This window comes from Rhinolophus ferrumequinum, chromosome 25, assembly GCF_004115265.2.
Source record: "Rhinolophus ferrumequinum isolate MPI-CBG mRhiFer1 chromosome 25, mRhiFer1_v1.p, whole genome shotgun sequence".
Classification (NCBI taxonomy): Eukaryota; Metazoa; Chordata; class Mammalia; order Chiroptera; family Rhinolophidae; genus Rhinolophus; species Rhinolophus ferrumequinum.
The window spans coordinates 13,347,389-13,362,880 of NC_046308.1; the positions used below are offsets into that span (position 1 = coordinate 13,347,389).

The 15,492-nt window shown below is 49.5% G+C and overlaps 1 protein-coding gene across 1 annotated transcript; it reads left to right on the plus strand.

The window, feature by feature from the left end:
• Window positions 1-449: 449 nt before the first annotated feature.
• Window positions 450-14,086, plus strand: MLEC (malectin). Its single transcript, XM_033097513.1, has 5 exons — window positions 450-848; window positions 6,371-6,549; window positions 7,126-7,302; window positions 7,407-7,464; window positions 8,640-14,086. The coding sequence occupies exons 1-5, from the start codon at window positions 623-625 to the stop codon at window positions 8,867-8,869; spliced, it is 870 nt and encodes a 289-aa protein (XP_032953404.1). The 5' UTR covers window positions 450-622; the 3' UTR covers window positions 8,870-14,086.
• The last annotated feature ends 1,406 nt before the right edge of the window (window positions 14,087-15,492 follow it).

The window sequence follows — 15,492 nt, forward strand, 5'->3', positions numbered from 1 at the left end:
AGGTCGGAAGAGTGTCCACTGCATCTCTAACGCTTACGTTCATGCCTCTCCCAGTGAAAGGAAGAGGGGGCGGGAAAATCGGCCACGCCCCCTCCGGAGCCCATTTGGTCCCAAGATCTGGAGCACCGGAAGTGCTGGCGACGTGTCGGTGCGCCCTACCCTAAACGTTCCTCCCTAGGCCACCTTCCTATTCAGCTGCGGGATTCCGGGGCCGGCTGGGCGCTGCACCCCGGCACTTCCGCATTGAATCGCCGCTTCAACCGAACTCCCAACCTCTGCGCGCGCTCCCTCTCGTGCGGGACGGTTGGGCCGGCGCCTGTCAGTAGTCACGCCCTCTCCGCTCCTGGCAGCCAATGGGCAGACGTCTCCCGGCAGGGTGTTGGGTAATTAATGAGGGCCGGGCACTGATTGGCTGCAGGGTCGTGGGCGGGAGCTGGGCGGCGGGGTAGGTTGTTCCAGAGGTGGGAGGCGGCACCCGTGGCTGAGAAGGAGGCCTGAGAGCGACATGTCCCCGGCAGCTGAGGCAGAGCGGCCGGTGGCGCTGTTTCTCTGAGTCCGGGGCGGCCTGGAGGCCGGCTGAGGACGAGGGTCGGCGGAGGCTGCCCCCGCTGTGGTGGCCGCCATGCTGGGGGCCCGGGCGGTTGAGGGAGCTACCGTGGAGCTCCTGCGACTGCTGCTGCTGCTGCTACTGCCGGCGCTCCCGGGGCCGGGGCTCGGCGTGGTCGGCTCTGTGGGGGCCGGGCTGCCCGAGAGCGTAATTTGGGCCGTCAACGCGGGCGGCGAGGCGCATGTGGACGTGCACGGGATCCACTTTCGCAAGGACCCTTTGGAAGGCCGGGTGGGCCGAGGTGAGAGACCCTCACGGAGCCGCGGGATACTGGGCCTGCCTTGCCGGGCGCAGCCGGCCGAGGGCTGCGGGCCCCGAGCCCCTTCCTCCACCCTGGGGCCACGTCTCTGGAGAGAAGTTTCTCTCCGCAGTTTCCTCGGGGATCCGGTCACAGCTCAGAGCCTGACACTGACTGGAAGCTACCAAGAGCCATTGAGGCAGAGAGTTGGCGAGAAGTTATATTTAGACCTCGCACACTGCGTTTTCTAAACCCCTCGCCTCCACCGCGGCTGGAAAAAAGTAAAGACGGGGGTGGCCTATTGCCACCACGAGGCCTCACGGTTGTAGGTTGTCGGTGTCCCTGGCCCAAGTCAGTTCCTGGTAGATTCCTGCCGACCCCGACATCGGCCGCTTTCCTTACTCCTGCAGGATTGGGGCTTGTTTCTTGGCCAGAATAGAAAGGAATCTTCGAAGAGAGAATGGGCCAGGAAAGTTTGATTGCAGCCTCCCCCCCCCAGCCCCCCTTTGGAGCGAGGAATATGAGTGCTTAAAAGTAGAAGCTGCAGGCCGCCCCCAGAGGATGGTTATATTGAAGCCATCCTGTACTGGAGCCCAGTGGTGTGTCAGCCGGGTCAGCCAGTGTGTAAGATCTGAATATTCTGAGTATGTGCAGAACCTACCCCAACTGGTTCAGAGAGATATGATTCCAGCTTAAGGGAAAAATGGTTTTGACCTAACTGATTGAGCAACAGTAGTTTTTACGGAGCTGCACAGTTCTCCAAGTTAGTGAAAGAATTGCTGGAGGAGCTGGTTAAAAATGCAAAGCCCAGACCTAAGAAATTAAACCCAGGTTTCTGCACTAGGGGCTTCTGATGTGGGTCATCCCCAGACCCTTGGGAAAATCTGCTCTAGACTGTTTCTTCTGTAAGTAAGATTGGAAAACAGGTTTAAGAAGGAGTTTTTTGCTTCATGTATTGGAAAGAGATTTATGCTGTATGCTGGGTTCAGAGGCTGCCAAATTGGCAAAATGCCATCTCCAGGAAAACTAGGAGACAGACTTGTTCGCACTCTTTTCATGATGCCCAGATTTGGCTCTTGCCTTGACTATAAAGGGTTTAACTTAATTCTTCGAAGTGAATTGCAATGTCCTGGAGTTTGTTATACGAGGGGATTTATGGCTTCCATACATGTGAGGGTGTTGGGACACAGGGCTGTTTTCTGTAGTTCTATGTTTGTCTTGGAATTTATTTAGCCCTGGCATGTAGGTCTCTAGCCTGGGTTCAGCTGAGTCAGGGCCCTGGTGTTTAGCAGCTGTAACTGCCGCCAAAGCCAGACTTCATAGCAGGAGGTCACTACTATCTCCATCCTGGACCCTTCCTCTTTCTTCACGGGCATGGGGGTGGGGGAAGCCCTTGAGGAAACTAGAGACGGTTTGTGGACTTTGCCTCTTGAGATAGTTGTGGTGAGGACCGTGCAGATGGTTCCTTTCATTTAATAGATACCAGGCTTTACATAGTTACGTTATCCTTTTAGATCCATTGTTCAGAGGAGGAAGTTAAGACCACATAGGTTTAGTCCCCAGCTACTCATATTCAGAAATCCTGGTTTGAATTTGCTGGTGTAGGTTTGTTTTTTTTGGCCTGGTCACCACTTAGCCAGCCTCCCTGTCCGTGGGTTATTGGCTCATGGTTGCAGTTCTTTTGGAGTTTATCGTAGCAGGTAGAATGACATGGGACCTACCAAAAGCTCATGTGTGCTGGAGTCCTTTCTCAGACCCTGGCCTTGGGGACACTCTAACAACGGAGGTTCCCTGCTCCACAGTATCATACTGGAATGGCAGCAGTATTAACGCAAGAATCAAGAATGGAAGATGATGGTTCACTTGCAGCTTGGACCAGCCTGTTGCAACATTGCTCTTTTGGGTGCCTGAGAGTAGCATTTTGCTGGCATTAGGTCTGGGACTAAGATGTGATTAAGCTTCCACTCTCAGGAGGCAGCGCTCTAGTTTCTTCTGTGCTAAGGATTGGCACCACCCAGGGAAGCACAGCTGTTCACGCCGCCTTCCCTTCTCTGGCACTGTTTGGATAAGGGTGTGCCAGCTATTTGGAGACCCTTGCCTCATGTAGCTATTCACACTGATTGCCGTAGGGAGCTGTGTGTCTTCCAGTGAATTCAGGTATTTGTTACCAAGTTAATCCAGATAAGGGTTTGGCTTGCTTTTGAACTTGCTGTTTCTCTATAGTGTCTTTGTAGTTCAGCATTTGCGTAACTGTGAGTGGCCCAGGGCATTTAGTGGCTTTTGCTTTCAGAGGCACTTTATAATGTTTATTGAATTTCATTTTCTGCCTTGAGAATAGTTAGTGTTCATAGGAGATACTGACGATTTGAGAAAGGCCTTTTCAACCTGTGTGCTTCAACAGATGGAAGTACCATTACAGAAAAGGATGCAGAAGCTCTCAGTTGGGGATTTGGGCATGCTTGTCATTCCGGGTTCTTTTTAACTTGCTCATTCTGGGTTCCTCTTGACTCTGAAGAGGAAAAGGTCTGGTTATTTGGCCTGAGGGCATAGCACTTGGCTTGAGTTTAGGAGAGGCTATTTCCTCTTCATAGAAAGATACCTGCTAATCATTTGTATTACCTTTAAGAACGCGCTTTATCTCTCTGAGCATTGCTTTCTTTCTTAATAAACGTCTCGTGCTTTAGAAATCAGTAACAGAAATCGGAAAACTCTCCTGTCCAGAGTAGGTTAAAGTGTCTCTATCTTTTTCTTGCTTGATGACCTTTTACATGGAATTAAAAGTAGGTCAGAACATGGAGGGGGAAAAAACTGGCTAGGGGCCTGGGCCTATCAGATTACTAATTCTTTAGGCCTAAGGAAGATCCTTTTGGGGCAGCCTTCCTTTTGGCTAGGGAAGGATTTGGCCTTGGTGAGATAAAATCTTGAAAGCTGGGAGGCCTCTGCTTTGCTTAAGGCCCCGGGATTTGTTTAGAATTCAGTCCCCATACTGTCACCTGTAGTGCTGTAACCAAAGATGCAGGCTTTATTTGTATGCCCTCCAAGTAGCAGAAGTTCTCAGAGAATTTAGGTAGATGAGATCCCCATTTTACAGGTGGGAAAACACTTAGAGAAAATAACTTGTTCTGAATCGCATAGTAGGTGGCAAAGCCAGGATTCAGATCCACGCCTGTCTTACTCTAAAACCTGGGCTGACTTTTCCAAGTAGCCTGGCTACTCCAGTGTCCAGGGCTAGGAAACAGCGGACATAATGTAGGCCTTTTGGCCCCCTTCCTTTCTGGCTTACTGTCTTAGCTATATTGTGCCAACTTCAGCAGTGTGCTGTGTACACCTCACTGTACTTGAGAGAAATCTGTTTAGCTGTGAATACATAAAGGCAAAAGGGAGGAAAAATCCCTTTTGCTGCCGTATCTCTTGGGACTTGGGAAAATTCAGCTTGCATGCGGCAAATCTCTTGGGAAAGCCACTTGGGTTTTAAAGGGAAAATATTTAAAGGTAATTCCAAGGTTGTTAAGTACTTTTTGTTCACATGGCTGAGTTTTCTTAGTTGTGGGACTGAGACTGCCAGAGAATTACATTACTGTCAATTTGTCACTTTTTCTACTCGGCAAGAAAAAAACAGATTCCCCAAACACGCACAAAATTTTCTGTGCATTTAAAAAACAAAGGTAGTTAATGTTCCAAATTTGTAAGGATCACGGTCCTCATGGAAGAAGGAAATTCTTAGAACTCAGTTGGAAGAAAAATAGCAGTCTTTTAATCTTTATAGATTTATGCCCCAGTGTAATGGTGTGAGCCTGAGAAAGAGCCGGGGTGTGTTAGCATACATCCTTTGTAGTGCTACTCAACTACCCTTCTTTGATTTCGCGAGGAGAAATAGGAAGAAAAAAAGTCTGAAGACAAAAGTGCAATGAGTTTCCTGTTGCATTGTCTCGTGGGTTCATCTGATCTCCTGGCTACTGTTCACTTACAGGAACTGTTAACAGTTATGCTTATTTTTTTGAGGGCTTGACCTTAACCTCTGAGTCTCTCAGTTACTCTTTTATCTCCCTTGGAGATCAAAGATCTTCTCACTTGGAGTTTTGGTGATTCAGAAGATAAAGCTCCAGGGATGGCCGCTCTTGGACATCTGTCTCCCTTGGACGTCTCCCAAAGGACCTAGGTGCCACATGTCTTCAGCATCACTGTGGCAGATGGGAAGGTGGTCTGGAAATCTTCATTCCAGGCTGGAGGAGAGACTAGGCCTGTGTATTGAGATCACTGTGAAATCTATAGTTTGGAAAGTAGATTTATGGCGCACTGGAAAGCCTCTTTTATTTATAGAATAAAGGGGTCAGAGACGCTACTCTTCAAAGGATGAAGCATAACTGTTCATCTCTGGGGCTGGAGTTTGGTATCTTATATTTGACGAAAGACCCCGGCTTAGTTTGTTATGTGGGGGGAAGAAAAACCTAGTGTCTCATCTCCTAGCAAGGTTGGGGGAGGGCTGGGGTCAGTAGAGGTTTTCAGCTGTGCTGATACTGACCCAAGGTTAGTATCTTTTTACTATCCCCTGCCTTATTCAATGTCAGTCTGTGAGATGGGAAAGGTGGCTCCCCCAGGACTAGGGCATCTGGAGCCAGAGGTGCCAATAGGCCCTTGGTAGATTTTCTTGCCCTCCTGGGATGGTTGTAGCTCTGGAGAGAAGAGCATGGCTTCACTGCTTCATGGGCACCTCCTTTGTCTGCCATTTGTTCATTCAGGAAGTCATATTGAGTGCCTCCTTATGTACCAGGGACCGTGTTGGGTGCTGGTGACACAGTAGGAACTTTTTTTTTCTTTTGTTTTAACTGGGGGAATGTTCAGGAGAGTAGGTAAGGTTGAGTTTTGTGGGTCTGTGAAAAGGTGCTTGGACCTAAAGGAAATTAGCATCGTGCCCTTCTTTTTATGAACGTGGTTTTCTTTACCAGCCTTGGAACTTTATGAATGAAAAATTACAAAAAGCAACTAAAGCTGGTATCTTATTTGTGGTAAAGACAATGAAGAACGACTTTCCTAACAGATAGCCTGTTTTTTAGACTCTGAGCTTTTCTGAATGAGAAAACGAAACATTCTTTGAACTTAATTGTCTAGTAGAGTTCCTGGCCATCCCCCTGGTTTTATGAGGTTTCTCTGAAGCTCTCCCTCACAGGGAACCAGGCAGCTGTAACGCAGGGCTTTGTTCTAATAATGAGTTAGACTTGTTCTCTTCCCATCACTCTCCATACAGTTGAGAAAAGTCATTTTAATGTGCTTTCAAAAAGTTCCGCTATTAGGGTTACAGGAGCTGTTGGGGTGATGAGTATTTGGTTTCTTTCATTTTACTCTGGCTTGGTAATGGCTGTCGGATTCTTGCCTTTGTGTCTGGTCTATTTGGGGCCAGGTGCAGAGGTGGTGACCCTTTCCACGGGAGGGTTATTAGCATTGCCCTGGAAATGCCTCTGGTGGCTCTGGGGTCTCTGCTCGTATGTTTTCTTCTGATGTGGTTTCTCTTTGTCTTTTGTACCCAGCCTCCGACTATGGCATGAAACTACCAATCCTGCGTTCCAACCCCGAGGACCAGATCCTCTATCAGACAGAGCGGTACAATGAGGAGACCTTCGGCTATGAAGTGCCCATCAGGGAGGAGGGGGACTACGTGCTGGTGTTGAAATTCGCCGAGGTCTACTTTGCACAGTCCCAGCAGAAGGTGAGGCTGGGTCAGGCCGGCGCTTGACCGGTAGGCCATCGTCACTCTTGGCTAGTCCTCTGCTATGGGCCAGAGCGTGTGCGAGCCTCCTCAAAGGGAGAAACGGATGGGCTTTGAGGAAAAGCCAGATTCCTCTTGCCCCCAGGGAAGCGATGTCCCCTTGCTCACGAGGCTGCACTTGCCATGGGGTTGGTGACAGAAGGCAGTCCCAGGACACCCTGGTTCTTGGCAACTCGCTGATCCCTTTAAGGCCCCCTTGGTGGGCTCTCTCTTCTCGGTTGTCAGCACCTTCTGGTTTTTAGCCTTGTTCTTTTCCTGTCTCCTCCTGTGAATTTCCTCCTCCTCACGTTGAGCTTTTTGTTCGTCTTCTCTGTTCCCTAAGGCCAGTATGAGGCCTTCTTGCCAGTGAAGGAACGGGCTTTGCTTTGGCTCAGGTAAAGGACTCTACCCCTCTGGAGTATAGCCAGCCCTGTCATTTCTTAAGGCATTTTTGAACTTGAAGGCCGGGCAGATAGGTGTGGAAGGGCTGTGTGAGGCCGATGGTTTCAGCATTGTCTCCTCTTTGCGTCTTGGCAGGTGTTTGATGTGCGGCTGAATGGCCACGTCGTGGTGAAGGACTTGGACATCTTCGATCGCGTCGGGCACAGCACAGCTCATGATGAAATCATTCCTATGAGCATCAGGAAGGGGAAGCTGAGCGTCCAGGGGGAGGTGTCCACCTTCACGGGCAAGCTCTACATCGAGTTCGTCAAGGTAATGCTCCGCCTTTGCCCTCACAGCGGGGGCAGAGCTCACAGGAACGGCTGCGGGGGGCTGTGTGCTGCGCGGGGGGCTGACAGCTGTCTCCCATCCCCTAGGGGTACTATGACAATCCCAAAGTCTGCGCACTCTACATCATGGCTGGGACGGTGGACGGTAAGTTGCTTTGAATCTACTTTTTGACTTGGGCTGAAGGGTGTGGTTGAGGAAACCCTTGGGGGGATCATTTAGCTGCTCACTATTTTGAAAACACCATTACTTAAAACCGAACTGTGGAATCCAGAGTCAGATGGCCGGGAATGAGTGTGGTGGGGTGCTAGCCCGAAGCTTTGGAGCGAGATCTGTGTTTCAATCTTGCTGCTGCCATTTAATCAGCTGTTTGGTTTGGGGCAAATTCCTTTCATTTCACTGTAAACTGCAAGTAATAGTGCTGCCTATTGGTGAGCCTTGGCCTGTGTAGTCATTAGGAATTGCCTCAACCTTGACCTGGATTCTGTTTCTTTGACATCCATTTCCTGGGGGCAAAAAAAGAAAAAGGCAAGAGGAGGAGGAGTTCTTTGGTGTTTTGGTAGCTCCGAGAGATGCCAGCATTGCCAGACTGCACTGGACAAAAGTGCATTTATGAATGTCTCCTGGTCCTTGAGATCCAGCCTCAGGCTGTGTCTCTTTCTCAAGGTTGAGATGATCCTGGCTGCTGGCTTCCCGGGCTGGTTTTTGTGGAGAAAGCTTGTGTCCTTTCTCCCCCAGTCCACCTCTGCCTTTTCCCATTTCATCCTGAATGCACTGAGGATCTCATCCTGTTGTCTTGATGTCCCCCACACACATGTCCCCCCCACATATGCTGGTGTGATGGCATCCAGGAGAATGTCTTGCCACCAAACAGATTTATAGCTCCGTCCCTAAGAAGGAGACAGAGCAGAGAGGTAGTGTGTGCTGAGAACCCTTTGGATCAGTTTTTCCTCAACTGCTCTGTGAATCAGAGGGAATGCGGGATTCCGGGAGGGAAGAGGAGGGATTTGAAAGGGTAAGTTTTGGGTGTCAGGTCACTGTCCCTGTCTAATCTGTCCTCTCGGGGATCTGAAGAAGTGGGACAGGAAGGGGAGATAGTGGCCCTCTCTGTGCACAGGGCTTTTACTACTTTTTAGTGTAAAGAAGTCTAGGGTTTGCAGGAATCAGCTGTTTTCTAGGCCAGAAGCTATTTCTGCTACAACTGCTGCTTCCTTTGGACCCTGGTTAGGTCATAGCGTCTCTTTACTGTGGCTCATTTACTACTCTTAAGGGTCTCCCTTAAATGCTGTGGCTCTTCAAAGGTGTCCTCTTTCTTGTGTCAGATGTACCAAAGCTGCAGCCTCATCCAGGACTGGAGAAGAAAGAAGAGGAGGAAGAAGAAGAAGAATACGAGGAAGGGTCTAATCTCAAAAGACAGACCAATAAGAACCGGGTGCAGTCAGGCCCTCGGACGCCCAACCCCTACGCCTCGGACAACAGCAGCCTCATGTTCCCCATCCTGGTGGCCTTCGGAGTCTTCATCCCAACCCTCTTCTGCCTCTGCCGGCTGTGAGAACAAATTACCATCCTGCGCAGGGTGGAGGGGTGTGGGAAAGAAACTGAACATGTTGGTTTGGTTTCTGTAGTTTTCACGGTGATTCACAAAAACAAAGAAACAAACAAAGCCACAAAATAATTAAAGGAGATCAAAAGAGGCAGAGTGAGTAGAGAGCAGCCCTCGTCCACCACCTGGTCCCAGACCTGCTTCAGTCCTAGACCTCTCTTTGTGGCTGGCCCCCAGCCATCTCCTTCCTCCCTAGGGTACGTAGGGTAAACGGGGTCCTTCCTGTTCAAGGATCCTCGTCTGTATACCTAGTGGAAAGGACTTGGACCTCGGAGCAGATACCTTTTTTTAGGTTAGAAATTAACAGTGGAGAAATGTCATCTTATTACCTGAGAAGACCAGCGCTGGGAGTTGGGTATGTGCTGAAGTTCTATGTCCAGATACATTTCCAGATGTCCTGGGATTGAGAGTATGTGTGAAGATGTATAATTTGTATGATAAAGATGAAAATGTAAGGGGGATTTAGAAAAAGAAAGAAAAGTAGATACTTCTTACTTGGAAGCCTTTCTGGTTTTCGCCCAATGATGTTCCACCTTAAGTGTTTGAGCTTTGTCATTGCTTGTCTCCCTGACATGTGCCAGTTAGAGGACTGTCTGGTATCCAAGACGATTAGTTTATGTCAGGTCCTCTCAAGTTGCCTCTGACTTGTTACCACAACAAATCATTTTGATTTCAGTGCCTGTTGGGGACTTGATTTCCTCTCACTCCCTCCCTGTCTTCCCCCAGCCCCCCTCCCCCCCCCAATCTGGCTCATTTGAAATCTCTTCTGTCTCTCAACCATCCCACTCAATTATTGCCAAGAAGGGAAGGAGACGTGAGGACTTGGGGTTCCCTCTGCTTGAATGTCTTATCGTCTACCACCTCACATTGATGGTACCTCCCTCCCTGGATCTGTGAGCCAGCAGCCAGGAGGACCTGACCCAGCAGTTCTTTTACTGGCCCCTTTGTAGGGTCTTGCTGCCAGGGGACAGGGATGCTTTCCAGCCTGAAGCAACGGAACACTTGACCTTAAGAGTCTCTTCTGGTCTTTGGATTGGAAAAGGCTTATGTTAGCATAACTTAAGAGCAACCTCAGAGACTTGAGCCCCACTAAGTGACTGACCACTGTTTAGAGTGTCTAGTATATGATGTTCCTTTATTCCTATGTCCTTTTATGTCACAGTTCAGCTGGTTTTGGGTTATGCCTAGAACCGCCCCAAGGAACTAGACTGATCGTATCTGGCCCGGTGACACTGCTCCCTGATCTTCTTAGTATGTCTCTCTGTCCTTTCATTTTCCCATCCAAGCAGCAGTCGGGTTCTTGGCCGAAAGATTTCCAGTCAGCCTGGTCCTGGCAGCGCTGAAGCCAACCTTAACGTCTGTCTGTCTGTCCTGAATTCCCTGGAACATTCTCTGCAGGAAATGAAGCTTCCCTGTTCCCCTGCTTTCTGGTCACTGTCATCCTTTTCCCAGCTACAAGGAACTTTGTAGACGCAAGGCAGCAGGATTAGCTTCTGCTTGGGCCGGAGCAGGATAAAATCTCAGGCAAGGCCCATTATTTTTAGAATGTTTAATTTAGAATTTGTCTTTGGATATGTTTTATAGAGCTCCATATATTTGAACTGCTTATTAAATGACAAAGTAAGTAGCCCTTGGGCTCAGGTCCTTTTGACTTTTAAAGAGTTTCTCCAGGCCAGCGTTTCGTCCTTTGAGAGTTGTAGCCCTCTATTTTTGCTGTGACATAGGCCTCGGTACTAGGGTATTGAGTCAGGCAGCTGGACAGCTGTGGCCTGAGGCTGCAATCAAGGAACTTTCTGGAGTGCTACACAAAGTTCCCTGCTTTAAAGGAGGACATCCTGTAGCCTTGATCCTGGGACCACCGGCCTGGGGCAGTGGACATCCTGACTATTAATTGGGCTTCTGACAGTGGCTTCGGTTCCCATTCCATCACAACTCCCCAAAGCTGTAGGCCACTGCCAATACAGTTGACAAGACGAGGAAGGAAGACTTGCTGCCCCCATTCTGCCTTGTTTGTTAGTTTGCTTGGGTCTAAGGAAGGAGGGGTCCCCACTTCCTCACCTCACCCCATCCCTTCAGTGACTCAGTCTCAGAAGGAAACTGTGGCTCCTGGGGCCATTTCCTAATGGTACTGTAAAGCCAAGTGGCTTTGCTTCTGCTGCTGTTTCCAAGCCCACCCTTTTCCCCGGAGCTCAGGGCTAGGGATGGGCACTTTCCTCTTTGGTTATGTCCCAAAGGAAGGAACATCTTTCTATGGCTCACAAAAACTGAAGGGGAAATGAGGAAACAGGAAGAAGTATGGTGGGGGCTGGGGTAGAGTCCCCTGGAGCCAAGCCCGCCCAGCCCACGAGCTGCCCAAGGCTGGTTACAGTTGGCTCATGATGCTGAACTTGAAAGCTTTTTTTTGTGTGTGTGTGTGGGGTGGGGCCGGGGAGGCTCCTCCCAGATGATATAGGTACATGAACTTTAGGTGTAAGGGGTGGGAGGGGGCACTCTTTATTTTTATTTTTGTATTGTGTGCGTCAAGAATTACTCTGTAGTTCATCTTTGCTTTTTGCACTGTTCGTTCCCATGCCTGTATTTCGAGCTAGTGCTAGGACAGCGAGACTGCACCGTAGGGAGTTGGACTGGGGTTGGGGAAGTGAGGGGTGATGCCAACTGGTCGGGGGGAAGGAGAGGCCTGGGCTCTCCTACTGGATCCATGCTCTGTCCTAGGGTTTCTAGATCCCCCTGAGCCCAGCTGGCCAAAGCCAAAGCCAATAGCCGAGGTGAAACTCCTTGTGCCAGAAGTGTGGCTTCGGTTGCTGCTGGGTGGACCACACAAAGGTGTGTGCTGTAGAGGGGCTAGGGGCCAGCTGGCCTCCAGTGGGACGTTTTCGGGCTTCACTCATGCTGACTGAAACATGGTACCAGGAAATAACCTGTGGGACCCATGTGCCCTAAACCAGATCCAATTTTTTCTGAAACATCTCTGCTGTTGAGGAGAAGCTGCTCAGGGGACACCTTGAGTTCTGGTGACTTGAAAGATGGTCCTCTGCAAGTGTCAGTGGTGTTCGACTCCCAGGAGAACCCTAGGCCCTGCAGGGCCACCTGTCGGTTTGAGAGAGCGTGATCTTACTCTCATGTTCTCCTTGTTTGCCTAAGAGATCCTGGCCTGAGATTGGGGATCACAGGAGAGGTCACTTTAAAAAGGTGGGGTAAAGTTTGAGTTAAGTTTACCTTCCCCTTTCTGTGCCTGGCAACTGTTTAATCCAGTTTCAGATTGTGATTTGACTTCTTTGTCTTTTTGGAGAAGCTTCTGTTTTAAGGAATTTCTCTTCTTATCCCGCTTCTACCCTCTCCTGGGAAGGCCTGGCCATGGCTTCTAGAATCTCAGTTGAACGTTAGAAAACAGCAGCAGTATTTTCCCTTTCCTAGCACTTATATTCCTTTCCCTAGAAAACGGCTCACCTTGGGAAGCCCAGGGAAAGAATCAGCAGGTTCTCTACCCTCCCTAGGGTTTGGGGAAGGACCCACCCTGGTCAGCACAGTGCCTTTTCCTCTCCTGCTCTGAGCCAGGGTGGGCATTCCCTCTAGATTCAGGTCTGGGCAGGGGTCTCTCAGTCCCTGCCACGGGGCTGCTTCCCCATCCCTTCTCCCCTCCCCCCCCTTGGCTGGCCGGCTCCGACCTAATTCAAGTGTCTTGCCTTGAGGAGCCTTAATGGCATCAAGTGGCAACATGTAATATTGTCCTCCATGCCTTTCCACGAGGCCTGAGGAGAGCAGGTGAGCTTTCCGCGCGAGAGACTAATAGATGCTCCTGTTTAAAAGAAGGGGGGTGGGGAGATATTCTTTGGGCCTCCTGCTGTGGCCCTGGGGGAAGAAGCCTGGGATAAGGCTAAGTGACAGTGGAGCAGCAGAACCAGAAACTCCCAGGATATGTTCAGACATCTCTGAAGAAATCTGCTTCTCTTCTATGGAAAGATATAATTAGGTATCAAAGAGCTCTAAGAAAATTGCAAAGAAGCCTTAAAATGTTCAAGCTTCAGAGAGCTCAGAGTAATTTTTCCCTTTCAGTCCGAGCTGGGGCTCTTTCGGTATTGAGACCTCTCCTGGGGCAAGAGGGCTAGATTTCCTCGTAGGTTACAAGACTAGATTGGCACCTGTGGGTCAGCTGCCCAGTGAGGGCGGGGTTCTTTCTTCTTTGTACATGGGCGGCTTGCTGCTGATCTGTTTGTCCCTCCTTGGCTGCCTTTTGGCTAGCCTGCTTTTAGGTCTCCAAATCATTTTGATAAGAGCAGATGACATGGGGACTGGCTGGGTTGGCAGGAAAAGAGCCGGATAGATCTCTTGCGATGGGTCTCCTCTCAGGAGTACAAAAGCAAGGAGCCAGGATTGTGTTGGCAGCCAGGGAAACAGTAGTGCCTGTTAGAGTTGGCAGAGAGGGCCTTGGCACTTCTTGCATCCCGCCAGTCTTGTGAGATCGGGGGCACGTAGCACCAGGCAATGCAGAACTCCATTCTCACCCCGATTTTGAGCGTCAGAGCTTTTCTTCAGTATGAGAAAAAACAACAACAAACTGAACTGTGCTTTCCGTCCTTTCAAAGGACAGCTGTCGGGAAAGGAGAGCTGAGGTGCCAGGTGGGAGGGGAGAATTGGCAGGGAGAGATGGTACGGCAAAACCAGGAATGAGACATTCTTGATTCCTCTCTTCCCTAGTGTGTCATGATCCAGGGAATGAAAAGAAATTTGACCCTGGGTGAGTTTCCTCCTCGGATTTCTCTTCTACCAAGTTCTCCCACACTAGGACCAGCTAGCTGCCTGTTCTGAGGAGCTCAGGGCAGCCTCTTTGACCATTAACCTGGCTTGTCAGGGAGCCAGCCCCGCCTCTCCACAGTGGGCTGGCTGCTCTATTCTGTACCAAGTACTGGAGAATAGTGTCAAGTTCTCAGTAGCCCTTTGCAGCTCCTACTCTAGATTCCCATCCTCTCCCTGCGGAGGTGAAACCAACTCTATGTTTGTAGCCACAACATGCATTTACAACGGCACAGTGAGATGTGATTGAGGGGCTTTGAACCTGGCTGGCCCGGGAAAGCAGTAGGGGTGGATAGAGCTGTCTTTCTTTCTGGGCTGTCTCCACCTGTCCCTACCCCTTCCATGCCCCACCCTACTCCCACCAAAAAAAAAAAAAAAAGAAAAAAAAAAGATGTTTTTCACTGTCCATTGCTTTGTGTTTTAATAAACAATTTGCAGTGACACTCTGTGTTGGGATTGAGTTTGAACTTGGTTGCAAAAAGGTGAAGTGATGGGGTGGGAAAAGGAAGACCCAGGGGTTCACTTGGCTGCACAAGGTTCTCCTGCGACAAGTCTAGGAGCTTTTGTCCATTTCGTCATGTGTCTCTTGCTTTTCGGTTCTCCGGGATGTTTGATTAAGGGAATGAAGTTCTGTAACCAGCAGCACATTCAAGGAAAAATAAACAGTTATTTTGTTTTGCTTCTACTTTCACTAGAACACCAGGCCATGACTGTCTCACCACTCCCCAGGCACACTGAGCCTGTAGCTGCCTCTCTCATCTTTCCCTCAGCTTCCACCATAGCTTGTGGACAAACTAAGCCATGGGCGTTTTCTCTGCTTTTTCCTTTTCTGGTGTGTTGTCATTGATGAGTATACATTGGAAGGGGCAGAAAGCGCAGGGAGGATTTTTTCCCCCCTGTAATTTATCTGCCACATTTTACAGCTGAGGAACATGAAACTAAAAAAGCTTCAGTAATCTATCCCATGCTGGTCAGTAAATGGTCAAGCCAGGACTCAAACCCAGTCTGTCCGTCTACAAAACCCGTGTTCTGTCTAAGGCTGCAAGAATAATGATTATACATATCCTTTATTGAGCCCTTGAAATGGGTAGGCAATGTGCTGAGCACTTTTATAGGCGTTATCTGTTTAATTTTCAACAAGCCAGTTGGTATTAGCCTTTAAGAGGTGAAGTGACTTGCCCAAGGCCACACAACTAGCAAAAGGCGGAGCTGGGATTGTATATGAGGACTCTGGCTCTATTCTGCCTTCCATTTCCCCATGATGCTCTGTGACATGGTTTCTGAACCTACCTGCTGTATTCCTCTAAGCAGGAATGGAGGCTGCTGGTTTCGGGAGACGGAGGGAGAGTTTGGCCTCCCTCCCTTAGTGATCCCTTGAAGGGCAGGATTCAGCACTGAACTGTAAGAATGGAGCCAGTGTTAATGGAGTCTGTTCTCAGGGCCCAAATAAGCCAGGAGGCCCACAGAGCCTCTTTCTTAGCTTGAGCCCACCCATAACTGGAGTTCTTTACTAATTCAGATTTAGCTGTTACTATTTCAAGTAGCTTTGCATGAGCTGCCAACTGGGGAAGAGACCTGAAGAAGCCCTGCTCTAGGGAGTTGCACGGAGGGAAATTGTCTGACAGAAGATCTTGGGCTAAGTGCCGGGGGTTGGGTAAAACCACTCCTTGGATCCAGATCCTAATCTTGCTAAGGAAATCAGGCTCCGGGTTGGCTGGAGCCGGTGTGTCGGACCTTTCTTCATACTTAGTCCCCCACCCCCCTGCATCTCCCATAGAGGA

Excerpts from the sequence above, each read along its gene's own strand:
- MLEC (XM_033097513.1), top strand. The coding sequence starts at position 623 with ATGCTGGGGGCCCGGGCGGTTGAGGGAGCTACCGTGGAGCTCCTGCGA. Across the intron at positions 849-6,370 it reads GGAAGGCCGGGTGGGCCGAG|CCTCCGACTATGGCATGAAA; the intron begins GTGAGAGACCCT and ends TTTTGTACCCAG. Across the intron at positions 7,303-7,406 it reads TCTACATCGAGTTCGTCAAG|GGGTACTATGACAATCCCAA; the intron begins GTAATGCTCCGC and ends CCCATCCCCTAG.